This window comes from Cimex lectularius, unplaced genomic scaffold (assembly GCF_000648675.2).
Source record: "Cimex lectularius strain Harlan isolate CLEC.00 unplaced genomic scaffold, Clec_2.1 scaffold65, whole genome shotgun sequence".
Taxonomy (NCBI): Eukaryota; Metazoa; Arthropoda; class Insecta; order Hemiptera; family Cimicidae; genus Cimex; species Cimex lectularius.
In genome coordinates this window covers 1,249,293-1,265,066 of record NW_019392646.1, presented here as the reverse complement: position 1 = coordinate 1,265,066, position 15,774 = coordinate 1,249,293, and the positions used below count along the sequence as shown (strand labels likewise).

General features: G+C 34.5%; 2 protein-coding genes across 2 annotated transcripts in view; both read right to left on the bottom strand.

Annotated features, from left to right (window-relative positions):
• Positions 1-2,619: 2,619 nt before the first annotated feature.
• LOC112128403 lies at positions 2,620-3,833 on the bottom strand. Its single transcript, XM_024230454.1, has one exon. It carries the CDS (start codon positions 3,831-3,833, stop codon positions 2,631-2,633), a length of 1,203 nt encoding a protein of 400 aa, XP_024086222.1. The 3' UTR covers positions 2,620-2,630.
• A 1,757-nt stretch (positions 3,834-5,590) lies between these two features.
• The window catches only part of LOC106674332 (chorion peroxidase), a 58,339-nt gene continuing 48,155 nt past the window's right edge, over positions 5,591-15,774 (bottom strand). The window contains exons 5-16 of the mRNA XM_024230452.1: positions 14,098-14,289; positions 11,139-11,335; positions 10,855-11,028; positions 9,658-9,882; positions 9,457-9,584; positions 9,265-9,378; positions 9,071-9,203; positions 8,785-8,912; positions 8,615-8,724; positions 6,305-6,567; positions 6,132-6,240; positions 5,591-6,071 (exon numbers count right to left, since the gene is read on the bottom strand). Coding sequence (XP_024086220.1) covers positions 5,960-6,071; positions 6,132-6,240; positions 6,305-6,567; positions 8,615-8,724; positions 8,785-8,912; positions 9,071-9,203; positions 9,265-9,378; positions 9,457-9,584; positions 9,658-9,882; positions 10,855-11,028; positions 11,139-11,335; positions 14,098-14,289 — 1,885 coding nt within the window. The 3' untranslated portion in view covers positions 5,591-5,959. The remainder of the gene's footprint in view (positions 6,072-6,131; positions 6,241-6,304; positions 6,568-8,614; positions 8,725-8,784; positions 8,913-9,070; positions 9,204-9,264; positions 9,379-9,456; positions 9,585-9,657; positions 9,883-10,854; positions 11,029-11,138; positions 11,336-14,097; positions 14,290-15,774) is intronic.

Below are 15,774 nucleotides of genomic sequence, written 5' to 3'. Positions count from 1 at the left end.
CCTAGTCCGTCTTCTGGCATGTTTATACGTCCATTAAAGTCGAGGTAGTTCGCAACTAGTTTTGTATACATGTTCATATGAAAGGAATAACGAAGGCTAGGCACAACATCATTCGGTACAATCCCCGGTGCGGATCAAGAGGACGTTCCTCTTTCAAGAAAATTTTGATCTTCCGGCCCAGGGATTTTCGGCGACATCACAGGGTTGGTAGACAGGCTGGTAATCGCAGCCCCATTAGGGACCCATTCCTTCGGCACCGTTCCTCTGACTTATTACTTCCACCTCCACTTCAAAAGCGGTCCCACCCTCCATCTGCGCCCTGCTCCCTCCGGCCGATAAAAAATATATTGTGTTGACACTTGTAATTTACGGCCAGGAGCGGAATTTCTGTTATATTTTCGTACTGAACCCAACTGGAGGCCGTCCGGCTTGAACATTTCTCAAAATCGAAAATTTCGATCGCCACAACGGGTTATGCTGTTTGGTTCTTTTAGGTCATATTGACAAGCCAATCTCGCTGTATATGCAAATATATTGATGTCACCGGTTCTCTGGTCATAAAGATATTATTCTCCATAATAAACTGCCTGTCAAAAGAAATCCATCTGGTTTTTGCACGAAAAAACAAACGGCCAACCTTGCAAATTGAAATTGGAAATTAAAATGACCTGCGCTAGGTCTCTTTTAGAAAATTGTACGCTGAACTAAATGGCCTTTTTAAATGTTTTTCTAGCTTCAGTCACCCAAATTTAAAAATTTGGAAATATGTTAATTTTTGCACTTTTTAAGAAACTTCAAATTGAACTGTGGCTCTGTCCTGGAGCTATAGAGCTACCGGCAGACAATTTTAATAAGCTTTCAATTGGTCACTTTCCACTAAGCCAAATTTTTCAACCGTTTTCGAGTATTTCGCGAGTTTCGGACAAAAAATGTGGTCTTTTTACGAGCTTACAGAAAAACCGATCATTCTCTCTCGTTGTCTGTCTGGGCTGTGACTTAAAAGGCTGAGAAAATATGTATTTCCAAAGTTTGCCATATATATATGTATAATTTTATTATTAATATTTTTTATGGGCAGTGTATATTATTGAATTAAAGATCAAGGCAACTTGATGTAATTTATTAGCGCGCATGTAGGGGTTTATCACATATTACCCAAAGGAATAACACGTACTCCAGGGTAGTGCGAATTCTAACCATATGTATATTTATGTTTGTACAATTGATGCTTGAGGTATAGGGAGACCGTCACAAGATTGAAAATGTTTGTCGGACAAGGGAACATAAAAGATTAATTGCAAATGAGTAAGAAGAAAGGAAATTTTGTTCATTGCAACCCTTCGTCACAAATCCTAAGCTCGGGGGAGGAAGCGATTGACCTGTACAAAGTAATAAGTTGATGGATGACCAACTATCGCCTGTAAATCGCCTTCCGATTAGAATATAAAGTTTAAACTTGAACGAACTTAAACTTTTCCTTCCACAATTGCTTGTTTCTGACTATAGACACTAAACTGAAAGCTTCATAAACTTACTAGCTTTTACTTCAAAGTTTTTATTTAATCTTTGTGTAACGTAATTGCAATTTCTCTGCTGATAAGAACTATCAACTTATAGATTCCTACCATCTATTTACTGTAAGGCTTAATCAAAAGGTTAATTTGAAACTAAAAAAAAGGCAATTTGAAATTAAAAAGGTTAATTTATATTTGCAAAGGGTTAATTTGATGGAAAAGGTATATATTATTATATTGTATCGTATAAAATATTTGAAAAATATTCTTCTTTCTTGTTTTGTATGTGTCTATCGGTGATGTTCATAAAAAATGTATGTTTTGGAATAGGCTTATCTTTAAAAATTGTTCATCATGTAAGGCTAGACTGCTCGGAGCCTAAACGAGTACAGCTTCTTCAGGGGTCCCTTTAACAACATATATCTCGCCCCACATTCCAAACGTGACTGAACTTGGGAGAATCATTGATAAATTGGGCTTATTTCTAATGAAACATTCGTTGATAGTGCCATAGGACTGTCTTACATAGGTAATGCTCAGTTAATAAATTAACGTCTAGCTATTTTATATGTATTGAAATCTTTTTAAAAAAAAACAAAAAAAACAAACAACAATAAAATAATATGACAATAATAATAACACGAGTTTACTTTTGTTTAACATTATTTCTTTAAAATGTTACAAGTGACGTTTTTGACCAAAATTATTTGGTCAGATTTGACAGATATCTAACAGAAATCATGACATGAACTATAAACTGTTGTTATTCTGTTATTAAGATAAGACTAAGAACACAAATTCTTATACAAAAATTAATTAATATGCAAATAGCTTACGAAACATATTTAAAACCGTGATCGATGTAAAATCAGTTTGGTTTCTTGTTTACAGATTTTATTTATTAATTATAAAAAAGATTTATCTTACGATCCTTAATACATAATATATTACATATTTTATTGTTTATAAAATACATATAAAAATAAAATATTTAAGGTATAAACAACAAATACGACCTTACAGTTCATACTTACTTAAACATTAATCAACAAATAAAAACTAATAGATGCTAACATTTGGCCAACTATTTTCAAAATGAAGTGAATACAAAATTATTTATTTCCGTATGCGGTAGTCCAGCTCCCAATAGTTTTTGTAACTTTTGGGCTTATTGGGCGTTTTTCGAGTTGACTTTGGCTTACTGCGGCTGAGGTAACCTTGAACCTTTTTGAAAATGTTATCAACCTCTTCTTTGCTTTTGGCGACTTGGGGGAAAAGTGTTTTGGTCGGCCTTTTAGGCCTTGTGTCGAGGAACACGTCCCGAGCTATATCCGCGTCGTCGTAAGTCTTGTAAATGTCCTCGAGTTCTTTGGTCGTCAATTCTTCCGGGTTGAAGTACTCCTCTTCTTCAGAAGATGTCATTTCCTTGTTGTTCTTCGATGGAATCTTAACGTGGTGGTAGTGCTTGTGCTTGCCTGACTGCTGTCTGTACACTTTGACCGGTCCGTCGCTGTCGTAAGTCGTCTGGCTCACTCCTTTCGGCCTGTAGTGCGTTTCTTTTAAGCCATCGTAGTAATGATGGTGATGGTGATCGCCGTTTGGTTCCGTTTTGTGGCTCATTGTCATCTGACTCGTCGATGTTGCCCCACCCGGGTAATGCCTGTTACCTTTGTAATACTGGGCTGGTCGTTTGGGCTTGCCCTGACTGAATACGACCGGGCGGCCTGAATGTAAACCGGAAGAAGATTTACCCTTGCCCTTGATGGTATATGCAGGTTGGTATTGTTTTTGCGGCGATCGAGTGGCTTCCGTCTCTTTATTGTATCCATGGATATCGTACGTGTCTCTCTCCGAGGAGTCGTAATCTTGATTTCTGGGGTTTTTACCGTGATCATACTGATCGTAATAATCGTCAGTAGGTTTTGATTTAGGCGAATGATCGTAATCCCCTTCGTAATCGTCGTAATAATCAGCGGCCTGTCTCTTTCTCCTGGTTTTGCCTGAAACCTTTCTATCGCTTTTGAGTTTATTGTCATTAATACCTCCTTTAGTTAAAATTTCTCCTTTGAATGTGTCATTCATCGGTTTGTCATCAGAGTTGTATTTTTCCTTTTGTTTTAAAGGATTTGCATATTTATACGTCGAGTTATCAGGTACTTCTATTACATTTGCAACTTTTCCAATAGTATCGTTTGTCGTGTTTAATAAACTTGAGTTAATATTTGTAAATATCGCTTTTGTGTAAAGTTCGTCAGATGGTACCCGGCCGTTTTTAACATCTTCATTCTTTCCTGCAGAATTGCGCACCTGAAACAGCATTGAGTTAGAATTTTCAATCAAACTTGTAATGCTCAGTTTTACAAATTTCTTTGTAATTTATAGAGCAGATTAATTGATCCAAATTAGCCAAACTGTTCTAAAAATTTTATTTCATCTTAGAGCATTTGAAAAATCAGTAACTATTCAAAATAATTATGGCACATACTAGTTACTACTTTATATTTTGATTCTTACAATTAACTGTACAATTATTTTTTAATAAATAATTTATGTGCTGTCTGTACACATGATAATATAATACATATTTGTGCATATATGATTTTGTCTCCAAGTGACACTATGGCCAGCATTACATACGGACACAGGTTAAGAAAAACCAGCCAACTCTTCCACTCAATATGAAAGATATTGGCTCTCAGGATGGAAAAATGTAGATAAGGCTTGGGTAGTAGACTTAGGATGGATCGAAAGCTTGATGTGCAACTTTGAGAAGCAGGATTGATGAGTTCGTTGACAATAAGGAAAGTTGAGGTTGTTCTTGATAGTGATGTTGGTGACATAAGAAGCTTTAAAAATTTGTCTGAGTGCTTTTGGTTGGAAGGATTGAATGCACTGGATTTTGGATATATGTATGTTCAGATTCGTCGCAGAAATGTCTTCTATAGAATTAGTTCAGTTTTGGCAGTCTAATCAGATCTTGGTCTAAAAGTTTTCAATTAATTTATCTCTTACGTCAGTATTGCAAGTAAGACTACGGTTCTGATTTGAATACAAGTCTGTTAATTCTTGCTGTTGATGTCGATGATGTCATTACACTGTTTTTTCAGTGTAAATGTACACTGTATACATTTTTCCTTGTTCAGGAATTGGTAAGAAGCAATGATTCTATTTGAATTTAGGGTGTGCATTAAAAGTTTTAAAAAGGATCTTCGAGGATTTCAGTCACCACAGGAAAAAGGGTGTTGGGGTCTGGAAGATAAAATAAGAAAGGCCTGTGAGTGTTATGAATTAGAATGACTACACAACACTTTCATAAGAGAGGAAAATGGCTGGTTATTTAATTTAGATCCAATTTATCTATTGATTTCTTTTCATTCTTAATTAATGATGAATTTACAATAAGTAAGTTTTAAAATAATTAAGAAAAAATAATTATTTTAATGAAAAACATTAAATATATGAACTTTACAATTTTTTTGTCAAAATCTGATATAGATTTAAATATTTTACAATACTGTTATAAACAAGCACAAAACTAATAAGTGATTTAAGACTTACCAAACCCATAAAGCCAGGTGAACTTGAGGATATTTCCTTCTGGAAGCAAACTAACTTCTACGCAAATTGGCAAAATATTTATCTACAAATTACTACGTGTGGTAAAGTGGTTTTTTTGTGCTATCCAAAACACTACTTGAATATATTGAGCAGTTTATTTCATGCAATTCACAGACAAAAACATTACAATGTAAAAAATGTAAATAGTTATAAATTATCAAATTTGATTTAAATAAATTCACAACCTTATTAGTATGGCAGTTTTAGAAACATGGTAACTTTTATTATGGTAATCTTTTATAAGTAATGACTGAAATTCTTTAATATCAATTTTTTTCTGATGGTAACTATTTGTTCAATATGAAAAATAATGAAATAAATTAAACTACCTTGTAAGGTCACTGTAGTATATCAATTTGTTTATAAAAACAGTAATTTAAATATAAATTATGTCACTTACATTCTAAATACAAAAATTATTATGAAAAATGTATGTACAATGAGGATAATGATGGCACAATAAATTGTTTTGTCCACAAACACTCGAAGAAAAAAAATTGTTTGCTTTAATTATAATACAATTTTAGGTAAATACCATTGATTTACACGTTTGATTACACTGTTTACTATATACAGCGCAATTTTTGATTTTTAAATTTTCTGTACAATCTTTTATGGTGCGATAACTTTTTGGAAAAAGCAAAGTTCACGCCGTTTCAAACTTGTTATGTACACTGATAACAACAAAGTTTATACAATCCAATCACTAAAATGTGTTATTTATAAAAATAATTATGCCACTTTTGTCTCTAAATGAATTACAAAGGGATGTTTTCTTCCTCGTTTTTCAATATTTACATCCAATAGTCAGACTAAATTATATGTGTTTACTTTCCGAGGATGTAAGTGTGACTTACATCTTGATTAACATCATAATCAGCCCATTTAGTGAGGTCTATTGTAGGAAGGATTCCACTTCTGCACGGCACTCTAGGATTGCTAAAAAAATCAATGGCATATTTTAATATTGAAAAAACAAGTCACTAACATTGAACTTACATTTCGTAGTCTGGAAGCACCATGGGATAAACTTGAATAGTATCGATGAGGTCAGTATTGTCACAGATTATCTTTGATAGCTTGGTCTTCCTGATTTCTTGCAGTTGTTCTGAAAAGATAATATTCACAATCAACTGAAAAAAACGAGAATAGCGGAAAAGAAGAATCTTTACCAGGTGTAAATGATGACGGCTGGTTTGGTAATTCATACCAGAATCGGTCTCCTCTCCTAAGGTAGCTCATCTGTGTGGCAATTATGCAAGCAAAAGTTGGCCCAATCATGCTGCCAGGTAGTGGCTTTTCAGACACACCTCCTGACCACAAATCGACATCCATTGTGTGCTGGAATATCTGCATGTACCTCTGAACTGTTGTGTTTGGCATAGTTCCGAATAAATCAAGAAAATCTTCTGATACAGGAAGCCCGCAGAATTTTCTGATAAAACATAAAATTTGTCATATATTATTTGTTTTATTTAGTTATTTTTTAAATTAATATACAACTGTAAATTTGTGCATTGTTGTCGTTTCTAATAAGTAGAAAACAACTTACAAAGGGACGACCTGTTGGAATGTTATGGATCTGGACCAAATTTTTTTTGGTGATTCTACACTCCAAAATGTCGGACACATATCTGCCACTTCTTGAGAATAGGCCCTGGTTTTGCAAAAAAAACTTTTGAAATTTTCTATTTTTAATATTTATATTTCGCCGTTCTACTTGCTGAAATCAACTATATGAATGTATAATTTTATAGCATTTGTTATCTCAACTGCAATAAAAAAACTTTTGAAATTTTCCGTTTTTAATATTTGTATTTCGCCGTTCTACTTGCTCAAATAACTATATGAATAAATCATTTTACAATATTTTTATGTAAATTGCAATAAAAAAACTTTTCAAAATTTCCGTTTTTAATATTTATATTTTACCGTTCTACTTGCTGTAATCAAATATATGAATGTATCATTTTACAGCATTTTTTTGTAAATTGCAATAAAAATATAGTAAAATCTATCCAAGTTTATCAATAACCGAAAATTTTTTAAAAACCAAATATTTTTCAGGTAAAATAGGTCATAAATTTTTCGTTGAAACTAATATGAAATTTCTTTTAGCACTTCTGGAGACTCTTAAATATAAAGTTTTGTTTGAATTTAAATTTCTCGATTTTTTGACATCTAAAATTTCTCCAATTTTTAAGAAATCGTTATCAGAATATCTGATTGAAACGGCTGTAATCCAAAAACGGCTAAAACGTTTTTAGGGACAACATTCCATTTAAAAGAAGAGGAATGTAGCTTTTTAACGTAAAAGTATGTAACATAAAAGTATAGAAAAGATTTCTATAAGAAAATACGCAATATAGGCAATTTATTTGTCAGAATTAACTTCGTTTTCTTTTGTTTTTTAAATGGTAATAATAGGACGATTTTAATGTTTGATGCAGTTATAAAACGCATTTGACAATTTCTTTAAAACGAATTATCAACCAAATTAATAAAACTTACAAGCGTCAAATAAATGTAATTAAAAGTGCATAAATTGGTATTTATAGATTAAAAAATATTATTTTTGGTGTTATAATTTCATTATTGGTTAACATAAAAACAAGAATGTTCTACGATGTAGCATATTCTAATTTGGTATGATTTGAAAACATAAATCAACAAAATACTGCTCTTTTGATATTTTAACAAACATTCTGCAAGCAAAATAGGTCAGAAAATGATCAAAACTTAGATTTCGCCTCATCGCCGTAATTCTAACATTATAATTTTTTATTCATAAATTGACTGAAGATATTCCAATAACGACTAAAAATTCGTAAAATTTTAGATATCTCAAAATCTGTAAATTTAAAAAAAATATTTAGGGGTCTTTAGAGTTGCTAAAACGAACATTTCATATTAATTTCAAAAAAATTTATGACCTTGTTTACATGAAAAATATTTAGTTTTTAGAAATTTTTTGGTAATTGATAAATTTGGATAGCTTTTATTATATTTTTTTATTGGAATTTACATAAAAATTATTTTTTTACACTCTCGACGCGACACGCAAGAATGGCACAATTACACAGAAGACAAACACTTTGAGCCCTGAAGATGATCTCAATAAAGATCGAAACGTTGGCACGATAAAGAAAATGTTTTTCTGAAACCTACATCACACCACACCCTCACACTCACAATAAATAAAAATTATTATAAAATTATATATTCACATAGCTGATTTGGGAAAGAAGAACGGCGAGATGAAAATAATAAAAAACGGAAAATTTCAACTTTCAAAAAATTGTTTTTGGTAAAACCAGCGCCTATTCACAAGAAGTGCAGATAATTGACCGATATTTTGAAGTGGAGTATCATAAAAAATAGTTTGGCCCGAATCCGTGGCACACCAATCTGGTCTTCCCCTGGTTAGTATTAGTGGTGCCATCTCTTGAAGCCTAATAGCAATTTATTTGATTTTGTCTTACCTAAACTGCATGTATCCTGGAACTCCAAATTCCCTTCCTCTTTGCATGTTGAATGCGACAAGATCAAGTCCAAATCTAGCTCCTTGTTTTTTAAATAAATGGTTGGTCACCTAGAAATACAATCGTAAGTGAAAACATCTGGGAAGCACACAAATAGATTTATAAATTACCTCTTGTGTGATGGAATCGTCCATGGCTTGGGCGACTTGATTCATCAATCCCATTAAATATTCATCCATGACACCAGCACGATACAGATCATACGGCCTGCGAATTAATTCTGACAACCTTTTGGAAGCTGTATGGAAAAAAAGTTCAGAGAGTGACCAGAAAATAAATACCACCCATCTTCCATGACAGTTCCATGCGATTAAAAAGATGAATTTTGACGAGTTTTGAAACAAAATGAATACATATGATGACTGAAAAGTGATACTTTAAAAAAACTGTTATTACCAATAAATTTATGCGCCTTGCTCCATCTCTCAACTGCTGTTGGAAGGAGTGAATGACCGAAACGGAAAGCTGCAGCACTAAATGCATCAATAATGTTAGGATTTACAGTCGGATCATATCCATCCCAATATCCCTGGAAATTAATAGAGAATGGTTAGTGTAAGTATTGAAGTGTAATTTAAAGAATAAATTACTTCTTTCTCAGTAATGAGACCAAATTTTTCCATGACTTCCTTTCCAAGGATGATAGGTAAAAATTCATTGTAGGTAATATGCTGGATTTGGGCGATAACTATTCTTCTGGCTTCCTAAATTAATCATAAAATAAAAAAAAGTAAGTTGCCTTTTAATTTGTAACATAAGCATAATTTATTAATAAAACACACTTGATAGAGAGTTTCGTCATCCCAGTGGGGATTTATTTTAGCCAATTCACGAGCAAGCCGGTTGTGCTCTCTTGCCATAAGTGTATGCATGCATGCAAGAACAAGCTGTTCATTAACACGAATTTCCCCTGAAAATTGTCATATATCACATAGACCTTTGTTTTATGGTACTTACTGTATAAAGTTCTAGTAGTCACATACCTGCTTCAAAACAGTATTCTGTGCTGTTGGCTCTAGTACAGCCTTCATCTGGATAATCGAGTTTAAGAGGAAGCAAATCTTTTAGCCCGAATTCAGAAAATACAGGGTTCATCCTGAGCAGACCGGAGTATCCAGAACGGAGGTAGCGTCCAAATTCTTCAGTTACACCGTACACAGTGTTTCCATCGATGACGCCAGTCAGTGTGTTAAAGGGGGTTCTTGAGCCTAAAACATTTGGAAATTTGTGTAGATATTAGTGACCGTTAATCGATAGTTATTCAGATATCGTGAGAGGCGGTCGGGTGTGATGTAGGTTTCAGAAAAACATTTTCTTTATCGTGCCAACGTTTCGATCTTTTATTGAGATCATCTTCAGGTCTCAAAGTGTTTGTCTTCTGTGTAATTGGGCCATCCTTGCGTGTCGTGTCGAGAGTGCCCATCCTACTGCGAAAAGAGGTTCACATCATCCGAAGAGTTGCTCACACACCTCAGGAGCCATACGGCGGACACCTCTCTGCTGAATCGTCTGCGTTACCCCAACCCTCCGCTCAGCCCGCTCTCCGCAGCTCGATATCACCGGTACGGCAAACCGGAGCCCTGCCGACATCACTCCAGTCGCCGTTCAGTACTTTCAACCCGACCATCGCACCGTACTATTCGCCTTACCTGTACGGCCAAAGGATAGGAGCGGCCGTTCACCCCTGATCTTCTCCCCGTAAAACCCCCCCTGTGTTATCAGTGCAAAAGTGACTACCCCTTAGTGCGTCTGTCTCTATGTGTGCTCTTCATTCGTCCAATTTTGACAAACAATTAAATTTAAAAAAAATTTAATCCTTATTTGTCGTTTTGTAAATATTGAAAAATGGGATAAAAAGAGTGTCCTCTTCCTTTATTTTTTCTTTTTTTTTAGTTATATTATTTTGTTTCGCTTAATAAATGGATTAATGTTTTTAGAAAACAAACAAAATAAAAAAGAGGGCACTCTCAAAACTACACGCAAGGATGGAACAATTACACAGAAGACAAACACTTTGAGCACTGAAGATGATCTCAATAAAAGATCGAAACGTTGGCACAATAAAGAAAATCTTTTTCTGAAACCTACATCACACCCGACCGCACTCACGATATCTGAATAACTAAACATTTGGAAATTTATTGTTTCGATATACCAATCGTAAATTAGTAACGACTTACCAAGTCGGCATCCAGGTCGGGGAGCAGGGAAGGACCTCACAAAATCTTGACATTTGACGTTAAACTTATTATAGAAGTAATCGTCTTCCGGAATAACAATGTCCATGCAGTAAGGGTGTTTAAGATGAGGTGGCCTGTTGCAGCATTCCTCGGGTTCATTTTTACTAAATCGATCTGAAATTAGGTTAAAATTTATCGGTTAGGATATTTAAAGGTCCCAAAATCAATCTGTTTTTATTAAAACGCGTTTATTCTTATAATGTCAATATAATTTTTTTTCGTACCCAACGGAGTGGCTGTGAGAGTGAAATCGTGATCCATAAACTGTCCCCAAGCAACTACCATGACGGTTCCCGCGTGATCGTGGAATCCTTCGTCAGGATGGATGGTCCTGGAAACAATACGAGGCAGAGGAAGCTGCGAACCGAGAACTGATTGCCTAGGGTGAGTCATCCAGTCGGCGAACTGTGGTGGCAACAGTCTGAAAAAAGTTAGTGAAGATATAAAAGATGAACTGTTATAGATCTAAAAGTCGACCAAAATTGACTCAGTTGGTTTTTTTTGGGTAAGTAAGATATGCATTTATTATGATGAAGCTGTTGAGCATTAAATGTGAGTTCGCTAAGTAATAAAAATGGTGTGCATATTTGTGGTGGCCAATGTTTGGTGGATCTGTTGTGTCTTTAACCCAATAGTTTTGTATTGTTTTAGCTATTGTACTTTTTGGTCTAGTCAGCAAGGGAACACAATGTTCTTTCTGAACTTTCTGGGGTTGATTTAATGCAATTCCCGCCAGTCTTTTTGTTTCAGGGCCGATTGAATAAATTACCTCGTTGAAGAAATTAAGAGCGACAAATATTAACGACCCGCGGTTTGGAAATGGCAGGTTTTATCCGGTGCAAATCATCTTGCAGGACCTGTTTTCCGATAGCCTCGTGGTAAAAATGTATAGAAAAAAAGCCACTCACCGTCACTCCCGTCGTCCGAAGTAATCAATAAAATTGGTAAGAACTGGTCAAGAACGGGAGGATATCCATTATGGCCTCCATTGGATGTCCCTTTTGACTGAAGTAAATTAATTAAAGGGATTTTTGTACTGCGATCTTATCAAAAGTGAATAATATATGAGAGGAACAGCTTAATGTTTAGAGGCTACTATAGAATAATCTGGCCAATTACAGTTAACATTTATACTGCAGGACGTGAATTTACTAAGCTACGATTTTTTTTAAGAGCTTGCCTATCAAGGCCCTGATGTTAGGCTTGCCACATGACAACGAAATGAGAAAGTCTGTTATTTTAAAACGCACAAACGTAATAAACGAAATTTTAACTTGACTGACGAATCAGTAGAGACCAAGGTAGTTGGACTACCCTAAAACTATCCACATTATTTTCGAAGATTGAGGATAGTCATTTCACTCTTAAAGTGAGATAAATCCAAATTTGAAGATCTGGCTAGGGTGACAAGAAAATTATTTATATTTTTTGCTTTTGCCGACGAAAACATTTTAGCTAAATTTGCTGGTAGAAAACTTTATTATTATTACGGGTTCATCTAGCCATGATCACTTGGTGTTTATGATTCGCTTTTCCAAGTCCATCTGAAATACATTGCTTTATTCGCCAAATTCACCCAACGTTAACTTTACCTTTAACTATAATTAAACTTTTTTATGATCTATGTTGCTTTTTGTTTTAACTAAAACACCAATTACTTTTTAGGACATAATTTCAATTCAGTATGCATTTCGGAACACATTGCCCCCTCATTTTGAGCTAAATATAACTCAAAACCTAATAACCTAGATTATAACAAACCTTACTACCAAATTATATTATAAAAACAATATGATTAATCTGCTTTAGTTCACATTAACATTTTTTAACTTCAATTTAATTTTTTCAATTTCAAATTAAAATACCACTCTGATACCACTGTTTAAGAAATGCAATATTCTACCCATTATCTTTTTGTGCTGAGGACGCTTCGGGAGTTGTTCTGGCCTAGATGGACTGTATTTTTCGGTGTTCTCGCGGGGGGTTGGAAAATAATAAAATCTATAAATTTAATTAAAGTTGTAACGAGGCTTTCCCACTCACCTCAGGTTGAAGCTTCCTTCTGCGAACGAGGTAAGGAGGGAAAACTGGAGGGTAAGAAAATCGGCTGGGAAAAGGACAATGGACAACCCTTACCTGGGCTTCTAGGTGTTACCTCAACCTTTGGCCACAACGATCGGCAGGCACAGTAAGAGAAATCCCGGTGGTTCGAACAAACAGCCAAAAAAAAGGAAGTAGCGTGCGAAAATAGCGAATCACAGTGAGCACTAACGAACGTTTTTAAAATGGGGGAAACAATCGGCGCAACGGATCAAATAAGAGATACATATGTATAAATATTTTTTCTTCTTTTTTTCTGTTTTTCTTCTTTATTCTTTTATGCACANTATACATATTATAATATCCCCCCTTTAATTAATAATGAATTGTAATTTTTTTAATGTTTATTAAGCGCATTATTTTGTAAAAGAATTAAAAATGTACACCTTCATATGACAATAAAAATGGGGATAAAATTGCAACCCATTCCTTAAAACAATAAACACATTAAAAACAATGCCCTTATTCGTATGCTATCCTAGAGAGTGAGATTAGACTTTTTCGGCTCATGGGGAAAAAACCTAAGGAAGAGAAACTAAGCTCTCCTTGTGTATTCCAGCTTGTGTTAATTTTTTTGGCCATTATATAAAAGAATAATTCCTTAATTTAATGTTGAAATTAATTCAGGTTTTTAGTTGATATAAAAAAGTCAGTGTCACGAGCGGGATTGGAACCCACGATCTTCGGCTAGATACGCCGCTGCTCTACCACTTGAACTGTCGTGGCCTCGATCCACTCGGACACTAACTTTTTTATCTCAACTAAAAACCTTAATTAATTGAAAGATATTAGTTGGTCAAGCGTACGACGAAAACTAGTGAATTTAATATTTAAATTTATATAATTTTTAATTTTAATCTTAATTCACGATTTCATAACTTTTTCCGTCAAATAAACTGTTTAATGTAAAATTAAAACTTATTTAATTTCAAATTAATTTGAAGTTAAGAAAGCAAATCTAAAAAAGGGTTTATTTACGTAAAAAGCTGTAACACTATTTCGTTTAAAAAGCAGATATTCTCATCCAGCAAAGTTGTATTAGTTGTGTACGCACCACCTTCGCTTTGTCTAGAATGTTTTCACCTGGTGAACGGAGTGTTGGTTGCACCCCATGTGGGATTTTCAAAATTGTTGCAGAGTCCGTCGTGTCTCCTGTACTTGCCGGCGTGGCACTGGACATCGGCAAGGTAAGACGGGCAGACTTCACGTATCAAAGTCTTGGATGTGTCGATCAAGGGCAGCCCCTTTTCGATGTCGTCCAGGCTCATTCCGTACCTGCAAACAAGCAAACACGTCAGATCGAAAGGAAATAAACTGATCATAAATCAATCGAGGAGGCGTGACCCCTTTCAACGCAGCCCCGGGCTTCCATCTCGTGTAATTGCGCACCTCGCTCCTCATAAATCACGGTATTTAATGACGGATTAAACTTCATGTTAACTGGCATTTCAGAACTATAACCGATTACGTGCCTTGTGTCTACAAATTGGCAATGTTCAAATTACATGGGTTTTTCGTTTCACGATAGCAGTTTGATCGAAATCTGACCATGCTTCTAATCTTGTCACATATTTGATTATTTCTTTACATTTACCATTTATAAAATCGATTGATCATATTCTAATAAAAATAACGTTTAAAGTAGAGGTATAGATCACTTTTTAACTCACGAATAATCGAGATCTTGGAATGGATTGGATGTAGAAACAAATTCAATTTTTACTATTATACGTTCGACCTATTTTTAGTTCATCATCAGGGCAAAACCATCTTAAGTATGTCTATACATTGCCATAATGTATAAGCACCAACAACTGACTGTGACAATCCTGCATTACAGTCATTGGCAATGTTGTGATTGAGTTGGTCTTCAACGAAATTTGAAACCATCTATTAAAAAATTAATTATGTCAAAGTGTACATATTAAGATTGTTTTTTTCTGATCAGGGCTTCAAAACAGATCGAAAGCTTGGCAGTAGCAATTGAATTTGTTTCTTCATCCAGGCTATATCCACAGATCCAGATTATTCGTGAATAAAAATAATGCAATTGAAAAATGAATAAAAATGCAAAAAAAGTTAGTTTGGTTCGTGACACGTATTTTTATGTAAGTACTTTTTGGTTTTCTTACAAGAAAAACCTTGTTTCACTCCTTAATTAATTGGATGTTCAGTTTCACCATCGTCCCCTTTTCACACTACACACCACGCATATAACGCACTCAATCTCAGTACACACATACCGCTTTCGACCTTTATCCCAACAATTTAGGTTTACAATTAGGCATAGAATACATCAATAAATCAAAAGTCAACTTACTTTTATAGTAACCAAATTGATTTATGGCAATGTAACATGTAAGTTAACTTTTCATAATTTATTCATCTATTGTAAGCCTGAATTGTTGTAATTGTCTGTCGATCCGTGAAGAAGGCTGTAACAAGGTTCGAAAGCTTGGCGTGAAGTTACAATACTTTGTGACCGCATCCCTGATCCGCAACAAATTGCTGAACCAAGGAATGACACCCTTCAATGAAATAGAGCCTAAACCTTCCTTTACATGCCTGCCACATATGCGGGCTTTTGCAACCTATTATCGCTTATTCTTAGTCGGGCGAGTATGTTTCTTCTTCTTAGTCAGATCGAATTTTTCGATTTTAATTATGTTTTTATATATGTGATTAGTGACCGTTAGTGGATGATTATTGGGAAATGGTGAGATGCGGTCTGGTGTGATGTAGGTGAGGGCACTCTCAACA

Excerpts from the sequence above, each read along its gene's own strand:
- LOC112128403 (XM_024230454.1), bottom strand. The coding sequence starts at position 3,833 with ATGCTGTTTCAGGTGCGCAATTCTGCAGGAAAGAATGAAGATGTTAAA.